At 49.1% G+C, this 17,265-nt stretch overlaps 1 protein-coding gene across 6 annotated transcripts in view; it reads left to right on the top strand.

Annotated features, from left to right (window-relative positions):
- The first annotated feature begins 2,694 nt into the window (after positions 1-2,694).
- LOC142920148 (neuronal cell adhesion molecule-like) overlaps positions 2,695-17,265 on the top strand; it is a 36,636-nt gene continuing 22,065 nt past the window's right edge. For 2 of the 6 annotated variants that reach the window (XM_076062618.1, XM_076062614.1), the window contains exons 1-3: positions 2,695-2,870; positions 8,612-8,740; positions 11,021-11,126. In XM_076062618.1, the coding sequence (XP_075918733.1) occupies positions 8,653-8,740; positions 11,021-11,126 (194 nt within the window). In that variant the 5' untranslated portion in view covers positions 2,695-2,870; positions 8,612-8,652. Of the gene's footprint in view, positions 2,871-8,541; positions 8,741-11,020; positions 11,127-17,265 lie in introns of those variants that run through there. The other 4 variants (XM_076062617.1, XM_076062616.1, XM_076062615.1 and 1 more) reach the window with 4 other exon arrangements.

The raw sequence follows: 17,265 nt of genomic DNA, 5'->3' as shown, positions 1-17,265 counted from the left end.
TACACACTAGTGCTGTACTAGTACACTACACTATACACCACTATACACTACACACTAGTGCTGTACTAGTACACTACACTATATACTACACTACACACTAGTGCTGTACTAGTACACTACACTATACACCACTATACACTACACACTAGTGCTGTACTAGTACACTACACTATACACTACACACTCGTGCTGTACTAGTACACTACACTATACGCTACACTACACACTAGTGCTGTACTAGTACACTACACTATACACTACACACTCGTGCTGTACTAGTACACTACACTATACGCTACACTACACACTAGTGCTGTACTAGTACACTACACTATACACTACACTATACACTACACACTCGTGCTGTACTAGTACACTACACTATATACTACACTACACACTAGTGCTGTACTAGTACACTACACTATACACCACTATACACTACACACTAGTGCTGTACTAGTACACTACACTATACACTACACTATACACTACACACTCGTGCTGTGCTAGTGACGAATTGGCACGTTCTGTTTACGTGACAACCCTTACTCGTTGGCTGTGTCGGGTGGTGGCGGGTTTTTACGACGCAAAATTTATCTATTTCCGCGATCTAACCAAACAAACAGAAACCTCTGTTGTGGATGAGGGAGGCCTTTGCCCAGCAATGGGAATGTACTGGCTGACAACAATAACAACAAACAAACAGCAACAACAAACCGGATGTCTCCGGTCAATGTTGCCCCAGAGCCCCATGCGGTTCTGACCGGCACGGTTGGCTACGCGCGATGCGAAAGACGTTCCAACGTCCACGCACGGAGCAGTTGCATCGCCTGTCAAATTCGATAGCTACGCCACTGCTCAAAGTTCAGCTCCAGCTGTTTGTGTCGGGGTCAGCTGCAACCCCACACTGCCCCCTCTCCACTGCACACACCCACACACGAGAATTCCTAGGCGGGGGTTTCGATGCCCTTTTATTTTGCATCCCTTCTCTCCGTGGGCCGAGATGCCTGCTGTGTCGCAGCTGCGGTTTGACTGTGAAGAGCCACGTGGCACGATAGATGTTGTGCACGCTACCCGCTTGCCGACAGCGCTTTGACGAACCGGGGGGGGGGGGGGGGGGGCTCAGGGGCAATGCTCTGAGGCTGCACTGCTCAGTTTCTGCTTTTGAATCTGAGCAAGCTGCCCGTGATCAAATTTTGCTCGCGCAAGGGTTGTGAGTGAATGGTCTCTGCCTGGTCACCAATGACTCAAACACACACACAATAATACGTCATCATAATCATGTACGTTTGTATTCTTGGGTCTTTCGGTAAAGTCACGTAGACTTTTTTGTCATTTTCTTTGAAGCTATCGACGTGACTTTACTGAAAGACCCAAAGAATGTGAATTCCTGCAGTCACGAAAGCTTTAAGTCAAGATTTAATGTATGTTTGTTTCACCAATTGTGCCTTATTCCTGCTCTGAAACGAACGTATATGTGCACGTTTTATTGACATGTGGCGGACACAGCAGGGCACGTAACTAGTGTGCCCGGGGCTTCATCTCTCACCAAAATACTTTCCAAGCTGCTGGTAGACTGGAGTGGGTGCACAACGACAAGAGACGGAGCTAAATAGAGAGGTATACTGGATGTGGTGTGCTGGGTGCAGGAACAATGTCTCTGCCGCCGATCCGGACACACCCAGATGAAATGAAGTCCTCGTGTGGATACAGTCCAGTGCGGATGGATTAAGAGGCCAATTCCAGTGATTTCAGCAGTAGTTCTGACGTCATCTCTCACGGTCCTTGTCTGAAACGGGGTGATGATTCATTGCTCGCTATACAATATAACAGAATCGAGATTGATATCGCGACTAAAAACCAACGCATCTTTGAGCTCCAAATGGAAATGTGTTAGTCTCAAGACATAACGTCGATATTACAATTGCAATATAAATGTCAAAAAATTTAAAATGATACTCCTGCGTAGGTTTTGTTTTTGCTTTAAGGGTTCTGCTGTAGAGCTCTCAATTATATTTTCCGGTTGTGCCACGTGTTGTGGGGCGCGGTGACCGACGTTTCGCTCCACGCGCTGGCATCTTCAGGAACTGGATGCAGTTCCTATACAGCATGCGGTAAACAACCCACAAAACGGAGAAGCCCCCAAAATATGCATATCTCTATATATAAGACACGAGCTTTACTACTACACGGCTTCGCCCGAGACTTGGATTATTGTCTTGGATTAATACAGGGCCTACGCGGAGGGGGGGGGGAGCGGGTGACGTCACCGCTCACTTGCCGTGCAAAATATATCCATTGTTGCGCTCCCACCTCAAAACACAAAAGTCTATTTTTATACTTTTTGCATTGTGTACAGTCTGGAAGCTACCCACGTGCCAAATTTCAAGTTTGTTGCATGTCGGGAAGTATTCTAAACATTTCGAACAGACACACATTCACAACTTTGCCTTTTATATACATAGATTATAGGTTCACGTGAATCCTCGCCTACTTAAACAGTTTTTTCTTCTTGCTGTGGTTGTCCCACCTGATGACGGTTGCTTGTGTTACGATCGAAACGTCGTCATCTGTTATTTTTCTACCTACGTGACTCTATGGGGCAGTGTTGTCAATGGGCGGTGCTTATCAGTTCTACGGATTGTGAATCATGCTCGCCCTCACGTGTTCTCCTATCCGCGCTACGTTTTCTAAAAGCGCCCTGCTAAGGCCTCACGTGATCGCAGCTGCGCGCAGTCGCCTGCCCGTGTTAGAGGCACGAAACGTCGGATTTCCTCCACCACCACCACACGAGGACACAGAAAAGAGCTCAAGACCCCCCCCAGACATCTACGCAGCGTTGCGCTGGTGAGGGCCGCGTTGCGCTGGTGAGTGCCGCGTCGAGGCCTAGTCCCGGGGAGTGATGCCGCTCTCGGCTAGATTGCCCAGCCGGCCGAGGTGGCACCCTGGCCGGCTACGGAGCCGCTGTCACTCGATGAACCCTATTGGAGACCTGTCAGATGGTCTAGGTATGTAGCAGGGAGCAAGCTTCTAAATATGTATTAAGGCTGCTTATAGGCTTTTGTAACGGATCGTAGCTGCATTTTTTAAACTTGCATTATTTGCAATGAATGCACATGCAAAAATGCGTGTGCATTGCTCAAATACTTCACTTGAGCACGTGTTCAAACTCACTTTTTCCTATTTAGGAGCTTACAAACTGCCGCCTATAAAGTCACGTAGGTAAAAAATAAAATAAATGAAAACGACTAAATTAAATCACGACGTTTCGGAGGCAACACAAGCTTCCTTCATCAGGCGTAAAAAAAGCACAGTTATTTTTGCTGTGCCTTTTTTTCTTAGACCGAGTAACCTGCTTGAACAAGTAACACATCCATAAACTCTGCCAGTACTGTATCTCGTTTTATTCACAGTCCGTGTTTACAAGGACGACAAAAATGCACGTAATTATCAGTACGTCGACCTTGCGGTGACGCTTTGCCAGGAGCCCTTTCATATCAACTTTATATTTTTTTATTTAAAGCTTTCGTGACTGCAGTAATTCATATTCTTAGTTTTTTCGGTAAAGTCACGTTGAAGAGAAACAACAAAATAACAAAATATATATAAAACAATAAAAATTCTCACGACGTTTCGACCATAACTCAAACGGTCATCATCAGGCGTGTCGGTTTGCATAAATTTATTTTGAAAACGGCATATTTATTTATTTATATAAAAAAATAACGTTTGCGTCACGCGCAACGATTGGCTGTTTGCCAGGACTAGTCCATCTATTTTTTGAAAAGAGGAGGGGGGAGACGAAATTTGTTTTTATGTATGCTGTCTGAAAGCCACTGTAAGCGTGAACAATCAATCAAGAACTGAAATGATTTATCAAATCTTTCCAATGATTGCTAAGATAGAATCCATCTTCTCGGTTGAAATTGTCTCTGTGTTTGTATATGTGGATAGCCTCATGAACGAATCTCTCATGGAAGCCAGATGGCTTACAAAGAACCTCCGTCTTGGAAAAGTCAATGGCATGTGAGCCTACTGAATTAGAACAATGATCTGCTACGGCCGAGGTGTTGGTCCTACCGTGTTTAAGGTCTGCTTTATGTTCACGAATGCGGTCCGAGATATGGCGTTTGGTTTCTCCAATGTAACTACTACCACAGAGGCAACTTAGTTTGTAGACACCAGGGTATTGTATGTCCGGAATTACATCTTTTACAGACGGAACCAGATCACGGATTTTATGTAATGTGTTGAAACGGACCTGGATCTTGTGTTTATTCAAGATTTTGGAGATCTTTTTTGTGATCCCAGCAATGTAGGGTAAAGTGATGGTTTTGAAAGGCTCCTCAAGAGGGTTCTTCTTCATGGTTTGAGTGATAGCTTTGCGGATTGTATAGTCGGAGTAACCATTAGCCCTAAGAGCTTGGTGTACGTGCTTGAGTTCACTGCTTATGTGTTCCTGGTCGGATATGCATTGGGCTCTATGATACAGAGTCTTGATGAGAGAATTCTTCTGTGATGGATGGTGGTGGGAATCCGGTTTCAGATAAGCATCCGTATGGGTAGCTTTCCTGTAGACAGAGTGGCTCATTGAACCATCAGGTCTCTTTTTAATTAGGACATCCAAAAAAGGTATCTTGCCATCTATTTCGACTTCCATGGTAAATCTGATGGCTGGGTGTATGGAATTGATGTGGTCGAAGAATTGGTCTAGAGCAGGCCGGCCATGTGGCCAGATGACAAAAGTGTCATTCACGTACCTCTTCCATAAGGTTGGGCGCAGAGTGGCAGTCTGGATGGCGTCAGTCTCAAATTTCTCCATGAAAATGTTAGCTATAACTGGAGAAAGGGGGGAGCCCATTGGGGTGCCCTCAGTTTGTTTGTAGAAAGTTCCATTCCAAGTGAAGTATGTATTGGTTAAACAGTGTCTCACCAGGGGGGGTACCTCAGTGTTTAGTCCTTGATGAACCAAGTCTTCAATGATTGCAATGGTGTCAGGTACAGGAACCTTGGTGAATAAGGAAACTACATCAAAACTGACAAGCAGGTCGTCTGGGGACAGGGAAATACCCTTGATTGTTGATACCAGGTGAGTAGAATTTTGTACCGCAGAGGTGGTCTTTCCAGTGAAAGGACGCAGGATTTCAGACAAAAAACGAGCTAGTTTGTAGGTGGGGGAGCTGATAGTAGAGACTATGGGACGAAGAGGTGTATCAACTTTATGTATTTTTGGTAAGCCGTATAATCTTGGTGGCCTGGCAGCAGAAGGTTTCAATGAAAACTGTTTAGATTGATCAATCAATGCGGTTGAATCAGAAATTATTTTGTTGGTTTGTGTGACGAGGCTGTTGGTGGGATCTCTTTTTATTTTTGTATAACTACCATCGTCGAGTAATTCTTTAATTTTGTTGTTGTATTCTATTTTATCCATGATAACAGTAGCATTGCCTTTGTCAGCTGAGAGAACTACAATATCATTCCTCTTTTTTAATTTATATAATTCAAAACGCTCATTTTTTTTCAGCAAAAATTCAAAACGCTCATTTTTTTTTTCAGCAAAAATGAGCGTTTTGAATTATATAAATTAAAAAAGAGGAATGATATTGTAGTTCTCTCAGCTGACAAAGGCAATGCTACTGTTATCATGGATAAAATAGAATACAACAACAAAATTAAAGAATTACTCGACGATGGTAGTTATACAAAAATAAAAAGAGATCCCACCAACAGCCTCGTCACACAAACCAACAAAATAATTTCTGATTCAACCGCATTAATTGATCAATCTAAACAGTTTTCATTGAAACCTTCTGCTGCCAGGCCACCAAGATTATACGGCTTACCAAAAATACATAAAGTTGATACACCTCTTCGTCCCATAGTCTCTACTATCAGCTCCCCCACCTACAAACTAGCTCGTTTTTTGTCTGAAATCCTGCGTCCTTTCACTGGAAAGACCACCTCTGCAGTACAAAATTCTACTCACCTGGTATCAACAATCAAGGGTATTTCCCTGTCCCCAGACGACCTGCTTGTCAGTTTTGATGTAGTTTCCTTATTCACCAAGGTTCCTGTACCTGACACCATTGCAATCATTGAAGACTTGGTTCATCAAGGACTAAACACTGAGGTACCCCCCCTGGTGAGACACTGTTTAACCAATACATACTTCACTTGGAATGGAACTTTCTACAAACAAACTGAGGGCACCCCAATGGGCTCCCCCCTTTCTCCAGTTATAGCTAACATTTTCATGGAGAAATTTGAGACTGACGCCATCCAGACTGCCACTCTGCGCCCAACCTTATTGAAGAGGTACGTGGATGACACTTTTGTCATCTGGCCACATGGCCGGCCTGCTCTAGACCAATTCTTCGACCACATCAATTCCATACACCCAGCCATCAGATTTACCATGGAAGTCGAAATAGATGGCAAGATACCTTTTTTGGATGTCCTAATTAAAAAGAGACCTGATGGTTCAATGAGCCACTCTGTCTACAGGAAAGCTACCCATACAGATGCTTACTTGAAACCGGATTCCCACCACCATCCATCCCAGAAGAACTCCCTCATCAAGACTCTATACCATAGAGCCCAATGCATATCCGACCAGGAACACATTACCAGTGAACTCAAGCACGTACACCAAGCTCTTAGGGCTAATGGTTACTCCGACTATACAATCCGCAAAGCTATCACTCAAACCATGAAGAAGAACCCTCTTGAGGAGCCTTTCAAAACCATCACTTTACCCTACATTGCTGGGATCACAAAAAAGATCTCCAAAATCTTGAATAAACACAAGATCCAGGTCCGTTTCAACACATTACATAAAATCCGTGATCTGGTTCCGTCTGTAAAAGATGTGATTCCGGACATACAATACCCTGGTGTCTACAAACTAAGTTGCCTCTGTGGTAGTAGTTACATTGGAGAAACCAAACGCCATATCTCGGACCGCATTCGTGAACATAAAGCAGACCTTAAACACGGTAGGACCAACACCTCGGCCGTAGCAGATCATTGTTCTAATTCAGTAGGCTCACATGCCATTGACTTTTCCAAGACGGAGGTTCTTTGTAAGCCATCTGGCTTCCATGAGAGATTCGTTCATGAGGCTATCCACATATACAAACACAGAGACAATTTCAACCGAGAAGATGGATTCTATCTTAGCAATCATTGGAAAGATTTGATAAATCATTTCAGTTCTTGATTGATTGTTCACGCTTACAGTGGCTTTCAGACAGCATACATAAAAACAAATTTCGTCTCCCCCCTCCTCTTTTCAAAAAATAGATGGACTAGTCCTGGCAAACAGCCAATCGTTGCGCGTGACGCAAACGTTATTTTTTTATATAAATAAATAAATATGCCGTTTTCAAAATAAATTTATGCAAACCGACACACCTGATGATGACCGTTTGAGTTATGGTCGAAACGTCGTGAGAATTTTTATTGTTTTATATATATTTTGTTATTTTGTTGTTTCTCTTCAACGTGACTTTACCGAAAAAACTAAGAATATAACTTTATATTTGTTTCCATCAACAATTGTTTCACACAGCACTTGCACAGACGTGCAGCCGTGTTGGTTTCTATCCTGGAGGGTGTTCTCACTCCGGGGGGGGGGGGGGGGGAGCTGTTTAAGTGATGGGAGAAACCTGAGCTGTGGCTGTTACAGCGTTGCCCTGTTTCCTGGGGTATCAATGTTGATTTTTATTTATCTGGTTTAAAAAAATCGGCACGAGCATTGGTGCCAAAATAAGACTGTGTTTCCTCAACTTTAGTATTCTGCAGTGGCGAAATGCAGCCTCAGTGAAATGAGCACGTAAACATGATGAACGCAGGAGCACGTGTCCATCAATTAGGAGCACGTGTCCATCAATTAGGAGCACGTGTCCATCAATTAGGAGCACGTGCCCATCAATTAGGAGCACGTGTCCATCAATTAGGAGCACGTGTCCATCAATTAGGAGCACGTGTCCATCAATTAGGAGCACGTGTCCATCAATTAGGAGCACGTGTCCATCAATTAGGAGCGTGCATCCAAGTGTCCCTTGCAAAGGAGATCTTTAACCTGACATGGTTGTCACCTGGTGTACTGGAGGTCGTGGGTTTGATACCGACTGACACTACCTGCTGTATATTTGGAGTTTACGTGTCTCACTCCATGTGGTCACGTGGAATTTACTCCGGGTCCTCCTGTGTTTCCGTCCACATTCAGAAACACCACGCGTTTACAGTATTTGTCTATACTGCTATAAATGTCCACTTGATGATATCAGCCACCAGTTGTGGCCAGATCTCTGGGCTTCGCGTGGCAAGATCATGTATGGGTTAGTTTTATTAGTATATATTTGTAAAGTGGTTTGTTTACTCTTCCTGTACTCTGCCCCTCACATCGTGTTTGTTGTTGTGATGTTCTGACCCAGTGCCCCAGCTGGACATATATGAAAAATAGCTTCATAGCTCTTTGGATTCCTACTCCTGCAGTCTTAATAAATATCATTCCTCCTGCTCCACCTCCTCCAGCTCCCTCCCTCCCTTCCCCCCTCCTGCTACCTCCCCCTCCTGCTCCCTCCCTTCTACCCCCTCCTCCTAGCCAAGTGAAGGAAGCCCCCGGTCCGACCATCTGCTCCCCCGATGGACGCCTTCACCACCGCACGCTTTGTGGCGCTGCTATTGGCTGTGCTGGGCGACCGTCACCACCCACTCGCCCTGCCCCTTGACCGTGAGTAGCAAACTCTGCCCCGCCACCCCATTTGGGACGATGCCCCCCTCTCTCAACTCTACACCCACCAATCGTCCACTAAAGACCATCGGCTAAACTCGACTCGTTAGACTTCACCGGGCAATGCCCACCGAGCTACGTGGCTCCTTTCTTTCAGAAGCGACCCCGGCGGTCGCAAATGATAGCCGCAACAAAGCGGCACAACGTTCATAGCGGCGGCCCGAACACTCTGAACGCCTGACGCCGACTCTTCGCGCGGAGGGAAAAACTGGTGCCCAGAAATGTCCGAAGCCAACTGCGTCTTACGGGATTTTGGGTCCTCGTGTGCCGCTCAACGTACAGCGTCGCCGGATGCTGCTGGCGTTGAGGGGTGCCGTACAAAATCTTCTTCTTCCGCGCAGCCGATGCGGATGCAGAGCGACAACTGCGATTTCACGTGCAGGTGGTCAAGGCCAGACCGCCGTATCAGGAATTAGAGGCGTGGTGGCCGTGACGTCTCCTCCGTGCTTCTCGATTGGGGCAAACTTCTACCGGAGAGTTTCACATTTTCTTTGGTTCTTTCGGTAAAGTCACGTAGAATGATAATAAAATAATAAATTGATAAAATAAAATAACACAATAATATTCTCACGACGTTTCGGCCACAACACAAGCGGCCTTCATCAGGTGAAGGGGGGCGAGACTGTCTGGTAGGACAGCGCTGGAGTGAAAGAGCCACGTTCAGATACGGCCTTTAAGCTGTGTGAGAGGAACAAAGCGCCTTGACAAAGGAATTAGCATAAAATTTAGCATTGAAAAGGCTGAATGATTAGCTTGTGACTGGTCACAGAAATAGCTATGTTAAAAGTTAAAGCATACACACCTGCAGAGGCACCCATTGTTAAAGGGATTAGCATAGAATTTAGCATTGAAATAGCTAAGTTAAGGCATACACATCTTGACAATGGAATTAGCATAGAATTTAGCATTGAGAAAGCTGAGTGATTAGCTTGTACCTGCTGCAGAAATAGCTACGTTAAAGTCAGAGCATACACATTCACCGAGGCCCTTAGTACAAATCAAACAGGAGAATTTAGCATTGAAATAACTAGGCGAATCCAGCATTGAAACAACTGAGTGATTAGCTAGTGACTGGTCACAGAAATGACTACACATCTGAGCTATTCACAGTACTATATAGTGAACCAATAAAAACTAAAATATAAATTACCTTCATGTTATCAATAAACTCTATATTCTCCAATCAGCTAAGCTACCAACAATAAGTCGTTATATATCACAATGCTGTATGGCGAAAAAATGGGTGGATTCTTACCCTCAAATTTCAGCACCACGGATAGCTACGGGCCCCGTTCAGACAAACGAGTTCGTGGTGCTGAAATTTGAGGGTAAGAATCCACCCATTTTTTCGCCATATAGCATTGTGATATATAACGACTTATTGTTGGTAGCTTAGCTGATTGGAGAATATAGAGTTTATTGATAACATGAAGGTAATTTATATTTTAGTTTTTATTGGTTCACTATATAGTACTGTGAATAGCTCAGATGTGTAGTCATTTCTGTGACCAGTCACTAGCTAATCACTCAGTTGTTTCAATGCTGGATTCGCCTAGTTATTTCAATGCTAAATTCTCCTGTTTGATTTGTACTAAGGGCCTCGGTGAATGTGTATGCTCTGACTTTAACGTAGCTATTTCTGCAGCAGGTACAAGCTAATCACTCAGCTTTCTCAATGCTAAATTCTATGCTAATTCTATTGTCAAGATGTGTATGCCTTAACTTAGCTATTTCAATGCAAAATTCTATGCTAATCCCTTTAACAATGGGTGCCTCTGCGGGTGTGTATGCTTTAACTTTTAACATAGCTATTTCTGTGACCAGTCACAAGCTAATCATTCAGCCATTTCAATGCTAAATTATATGCTAATTCCTTTGTCAAGGCGCTTTGTTCCTCTCACACAGCTTAAAGGCCGTATCTGAACGTGGCTCTTTCACTCCAGCGCTGTCCTACCAGACAGTCTCGCCCCCCTTCACCTGATGAAGGCCGCTTGTGTTGTGGCCGAAACGTCGTGAGAATATTATTGTGTTATTTTATTTTATCAATTTATTATTTTATTATCATTCTACGTGAGTTTACCGAAAGAACCAAAGAAGATGAATCATTGCAGTCACGAAAGCTTTAAATCGAAGTTTCACATTTTTTCATTTGTGCACCGGGTCTCCTCCACGTCTGTTTGCTGCAAGCTATGCTTCTATTAACCCGTCGATCTCTTGCAGTTACTCACCCTCCTTCCATCAGGCGGCATTCGCCATTGAATTACATCGTGGAACCGCAGGACAACATTGTGATGGAGTGTGAGGCCCAAGGCAACCCAACGCCCAAGTACGCTCCCTCCCTCCCTCCCTCACTCCCTCCCTCCCTGCCTCCCTCCCTCCCTCCCTCTCTCTTTTTTTTCACATTTTATTTACGCTTCAACATTGACAAGCTGCGTTGACAACAAGGCCTGAACAAAGGCCGGTGTCCTAAAACAACAACCAACTAACCGCTTTCCCCACCGACAATTTGGTACTGAATTCCTCCTTCCCTCTCAACTGCACAGCACAGCGGTGTAAGAAACTCTGGCGAAAGACAATTTACAAGGTTGGCCGTTTAAAATAAAAATTAAATTAAAATTAAACTCCCCTCCCTCCCTCCCTCACTCCCTCCCTGCCTCCCTCACTCCCTCACTCCCTCCCTCACTCCCTCACTCCCTCCCTCCCTCTCTCACTCCCTCCCTCCCTCCCTCACTCCCTCACTCCCTCTCTCTTTTTTTTACGATCAGAGGAAACAAGAAGATGCTCGGTGTAGTCGGCACTTTGCTCCGTTCATCATTTCGTTTTTTTGTTTTTTTATGCTTTGCTTTATGTAAACCCCCCCCCCCCTCCCTTTTAAATGAAAGACCCAACAAATTTTTTTTCTGCTCTCCTTTCCCCTTCCCTCTCTCTCTACCCCCCTCTCTGCCCCCCCCCCCCTCTCTCTACCCCCCTCTCTGCCTCTCCTCTCTCTCTACCCCCCTCTCCGCCCCTTCTCTCTCTCTGCCCCCTCTCTTCCTACTCCATTTGGCTCTCTCTCGCTCTCTCTTTTTTCTTTATAACTACAACAAGTGCTGCATCTGCACGCAGCCCTTCCCACAGTCAAACGGCCTTCGACGGGTAGCTTAGATCTGCATGCAGAGCTCTCCGTCATCTGCCACCGAGCACACGGCCTCCTCCAGTGCCCACTGCTCCTTGAAGGCCGGCACGGCGTGGGTCAGCCGCGCATGGCGGAACTCCAGCCACACCCTGGCTCCGACCAGAGCGCGGAAGATGCCCAGGCTGCTGGCTGGACGTTGCCCCTCCAGGACCATCTTCCTCGCCCTGTATATGGCGAGCTTGGCGTAGCCGAAGAGCACGTTGACCAGCCCCTGAAGATGTTGGGGTCCGTCGCCCTTCGGGTATCCAAAGATGAGGACCGTCGGGGAGAAGTGAAGGCTGAACCTTAGAAGGATGTTTCTCAGGACCTTGAACAGCGAGTCCAGGCTCTTGCACTCCACGTATTGGTATGCCACCGTCTCCACTTTACCGCAGAACCGGCACTCCGGGGACGTGTCGGTGAAGCGCGCCAGGGAGACGTTGGTGGTGACGGTGCCATGGGTGATGCTCCAGTTGAGATCGCCGATGCGGTTGTATGTCGGCCTGCAGTAGAGTTGCCTCCAGCGAGGCCTCTCCGGAGAGATGCAGGGCAGGGCTTTCCTCCAGGCATGGTCCTTGTGGCTCCTCAGGGTGTCCTGTTGGTGGAACCGGACCATGTAGGAGTAGAGCACCTTCCTCTTTACATTTGCGAAGGCCACCTCCGGTAGGTCTTCTAGCCGGCACAGGTTGTGATCCGCCTTGGTTTGTCGGTATTGGCGATGCAGTGGCACGACTGAGAGCTCCGGTGGAGGGGGATCGAGAGGGGCCTCGTCATCCCCAACGCCGATGGGGGGCGTTCTCCCCACTGCCGCTGAGAAGGCCCCCTTGGCTTCGGCCAGGATCCGGGCAGCCACCCGGAGCGACTGCAGCCCTGTCTTTGCGGCCATGTCTGCTGGTCCGAGCCACTGGCCCCGTGTTTCAGGCTCCACCAGATCCCCCATCCTGGTGAGCCGCGCGTTGGCGAGGCGCCTCTCCGTGCCAGGGGTGGTGGTGGTGGATGGCAGCTTTGTCTGTGGGTTCCTGAGGATCGGTTCGAAGACCAGATCCTCGGCGGATCGCGGTTGGTTCAGCCTCCTGACGGCGAGGGAGCTCCATGTCTGCAGGACGCTTCTGTAGAAGGGTGGCAGCTGTCCCAGTGGGAGGCCCTGCAGGTCCATGTAGAATAGTTGCTTGGAGCACTGCAGACCCCCAGCTGTTTCAGGAGGAAAGAGGCCGTGACTCTCCAGGCCGGTGCAGGGGCGGCATGCAGGAACTTTTGCGCCGCCTGCAGTCGGAAGGTGGCCAGCCCGTGACCGCCCTCGTCCAGTGGCAGGGCCAGGACCCCAGCCGCGACCCGGTGTCCTCCACCCCACCAGAAGAAGTCGAGGGCTCGCTTCTGAAGTGCGTTGACGAGGCTCATGGGGAAGTGCAGGGAGAAAAGTTGGTGCCACAGCATGGACGTCACGAGCTGGTTCACCACCAACGTCTTTGTCCTGAAGGTGAGGAACTTGCACAGGTGACCCCAGGTGCCCAGCCGCTCCTTCACCTTCTCCTCCAGCTCGACCCAGTTCCTCTGCGGTGGTTCCTCCTCTGGTCCGAGGAACATTCCCAGGTGGTGCAGCGATGTTGTGCTCCAATTGATGACTTTTGCCTTCTCGGGACACTCGGTCATGTCCCACGCTCCAACCAGCAGGCCGCTGCACTGCTGCACTTTTGCCAGTTCATTTTTGATGAGGAGGCTTTCGAAAAGACCTCCTGGCACTCATGCAGCAGGGCGACATCAGCCAGGGAGCGCAGGATGAGGAGGACGTCGTCGGCGTATGCCGTCAGGACCAACTTGACGCTTGGTTCCCTCAGCACCAGGCCGCTGAGTCTCCACCTTATGAGACTCAGGAAAGGCTCTAATTCCAGGGCATAAAGTTGGCCCGACAATGGGCATCCCTGTCTCACTCCTCGTTCAAATTTGACCGGGGCAGTGAGGGCGCCGTTGATCTTAATCATGCACTCCGCCTTGGTGTAAAGTAGGCGGATCGTTCGGACAAAGGCATCCCCAAAACCCAAGGTCTTGAGGGTTCCCAGCAGGTACTTGTGGTCCATTCTGTCAAAAGCCTTTTCCTGGTCAAGAGCCAGAAACGCGATTGGGATGCCCAACCTCTGGGACACCGCGATGAGGTCCCTGACCAGGAAGATGCCGTCGTGGATGGTTCGTCCGGGGATGGTGTAGGACTGGTCCCCGTTTACGACTTGTGCAATCACCCCTTTCAGTCGCAGGGAGAGAGCCTTCGTCAATATTTTGTAGTCTGTGTTCAGGAGGGACACCGGATGCCAGTTTTGTAGGTGCCTCACATCTTCGTTTTTGGGAAGCAGAGTGAGCACCGCCCTCCTCCAAGACTGAGGCATCACCCCGGTGACTGAGGCTTCCTCCAGCACCTCTCTGTAGTCCTCCCGCAGGGATGACCAAAAAGCGGCGTAAAACTCCCCTGTTAGGCTGTCTAACCCTGGGGATTTATTCGGGGCCAGTCCTCTTACGGCTGCGTCAAGGTCAGTCCTGGTGAGCTTTTGCTCTAGCAGCTCTCTCCCGTCTTCCCCCAGGGTGGGTAGACCACTCCATGCCTCCGCCTGGGCCGGTTCCGATGTTTCTTCAGGGGAGAACAGGTTGCCGTAGAAGTCTCTGATGATGGTCGACTTCTGCTGGAGTTCGTGCACCAGGACACCATCACCATCAAAGAGGCACTCCATGGATTTGCGTCTCCCATTCTGCCTCCCGAGGGAGTAGAAAAGCGGGGATCCCGTGTCGAGGTCCGTGATGAGCTTCACCCGGGATCGCACAAACGCTCCCCTCGTCTGCTCCTCCTGTAGCCCTTTGAGACGCTCCCTATTCTCCTCGTATTCTTGGAGAAGAGCAGGGTCGCTGTCCTCGGCGAGGCGACCCTCCAAATTGAGGACTCGGGCTTCCATGTCAGTGATGTCCACGTTCTTCAGTCTGGTGCTCCCCCAGGTGTATTGTTGGCACAACAGCCTGGTGTGCACTTTGCCCATATCCCACCATTGGGCCAGAGAGTCGAACTGCGTTTTGGTTTTTCGCCACTCTTCCCAGAAGTCCTCGAACATTTCTAAGAAGGTGCCATCCTCCAGCAGTGAGTTGTTAAAATGCCAGCGGGACGTGCCCTCACGGGCCCTCTCCAGCCTGACACGGAGCACGATGAGGTTGTGGTCCGTGAAGGGTGCCGCCCTGATGCCAGACGTTGTGGCGCACGTCACAAAGCTCTTAGAGATGTAAAATCTGTCGAGCCTGGACTGCGTCACCGAGCCATCGCACCTCGTCCTCGTGTACGTGAACTAGCGTTGGCCCGGGTGATGTATGCGCCACACATCCACCAAGGCAGCGTCCTCCAGGAGTCCCTGCATTTCCCTCTTAGGCCCTACTCCCCCCGGCTGCCCCCCCCGAACGATCCAGGGCGCCGAGTGTGCAGTTGTGGTCGCCACCCACAATCATGCACACATCGTCCGGGATCCCGGCCAGGTGCCTCCTCAGGAGGTGCAGAAACGGGATCTTCTCCTTGTTGGTCACCGGCGCGTACACATTCAGTAGGTGGGTGGTGACATCGCCCACCCTGACCGTTACCGCGAGCAGCCTTCCCTTCACCACTTCGGTGTGGGTGATGAGTTCGGGATGAAACCCTTTAGCGAACAGGGTCGCGACTCCACAGGAGGTGTTGTCAAGGTGACTGTAGAAGGAGTCCCCTCCCCACTCCTTCCTCCAGTGATCCTCGTCCTCGACCGTGAGATGCGTCTCGTGAATGAAGAAGACAGAGGCAGCGTGTTTCCTCGCAAGAGACATTGCGTAAAACCTCCGCACTGCCTCCCTGCACCCGTTCACATTCAGGGAGCCGATGTACATAGGCATTGCTTGTTCCTTTCCCCCGTGGCCTCCCACCTTATAATTTGTTTGCGGAAAAATCTCAGCTTTGCCCTGTCCTTGCCCCGGGACTCGAGTCTCTGCTTGGCAAGGAATCTCTCTGCTTGAGTCACAGAGGCCTTTATTGCCTTGCTGTCCTTCCAACGAGCCAAGGCAATGTCCGCTCTGTCCTTCCTCATGTTGGTCTCGTCGAGGAATTTCCAGAGATCTTCCGAGGAGATCAGGGGAGTCTGAGGGTCAAGGAGTGTAGACCTCTGGCTGCTCTCGCTCCCCATGCTGAAGCAGTCGTCCCGATCTGAATCGATTTCCTCGGCGTCCGGCTCCGCTGGAAGAGCTGCAGCGGCTGAGCTGGCGCATGACCCAGCGGCGTCCTCTCCCCCGGTGTTAGGGATGGCCTGGGATGGCTCCTGCTCAGGCTCTTCGGGTGGATGGCCCGGTGTCTCTTCCGCTGGTTTTAGATCAGCAGTGGTACGGGGACCTTCCTTCTCATTCCCATCCATTTCGTCCTTGCCCTTGGTGAGTGTTTCTCCGCCAACTTCTTCCTCTTGGTCAAGGGCTTTCTGTATAGCTGGTGGGGAGTGAGTCTCTATGACAACAGTAGGCGGGTCGATTTCCGTGGTGATGTCGCCTTCATCCTCGACGGTCTCCTGCTGTAGAAACCCTTCCCCAGACGCACGCTGCTTCTTCCTCTTGGTGGGTTTCTTCCTCGCCGCCCGCGCGTCACTTGGCGTGGCGTCTGGGAAGGCAAAAACCGCGTCTTCGGCATCTGGCAGCTGTTCTGCTTCCTCCCGTGGTGTGGGGGGTTTCACCGCTTCTTCCTGTTCGAGGTCTGGGAGGGGTTCCTCCTCTGAATTTGACCCTTGAGATCCGGGTCCTTCTGTATTCTTCCTCTTGCAATTTGTCGCTTGAGGCGGCGAAGTTGGGGCCACGACTTGAGGTGTAGGAGGCTGCGTGGCTGGTGGGTCTGGTGTGGGCTGTTGGGGGGCTTGTTGCAATGGGGGCTCTTGCTGCTTTGCCCCCCTTGCTCTGCCTCCCTCCTCCCCGCTCTTTTCTCCGACCCTCGCCGTCGTCGGTTTAGGGCAATCCCTTCGGAAGTGCCCCTCTTCTTTGCAGAGATTGCATCTGATGGAATCTTTGGCATAAAACAGTCTATGGGCAATGCCTGCATTGACAATGACAAACGAGCCCTCTTCCTGCTGTCCGTGAGTCAGCAGGACGTGCACCTGCCTCTTGAAAGATAAAATGTGATTGAGAGCAGGCTTTCTGCACCCCAGTGCCAGGGCACGTACTGGCACCACGATGGTGCCCAGCTTGGACACGTGCTCCAACACGGCCTTGTCGGGGATGTAGGGCGGCACGTTCGAAATGACTATTCGCGCCGCCACCGAAGCGATGGGTTCCAGCTGGACGTGGA

Source organism: Petromyzon marinus, unplaced genomic scaffold, assembly GCF_048934315.1.
Source record: "Petromyzon marinus isolate PM22_M1 ecotype Great Lakes invasive population unplaced genomic scaffold, UKy_Petmar_22M1.pri1.0 PM_G_Scaffold_69, whole genome shotgun sequence".
Lineage (NCBI taxonomy): Eukaryota > Metazoa > Chordata > Hyperoartia > Petromyzontiformes > Petromyzontidae > Petromyzon > Petromyzon marinus.
Note: the sequence above shows the minus strand (reverse complement) of the source record. Positions and strands in the feature narration are given on the sequence as shown.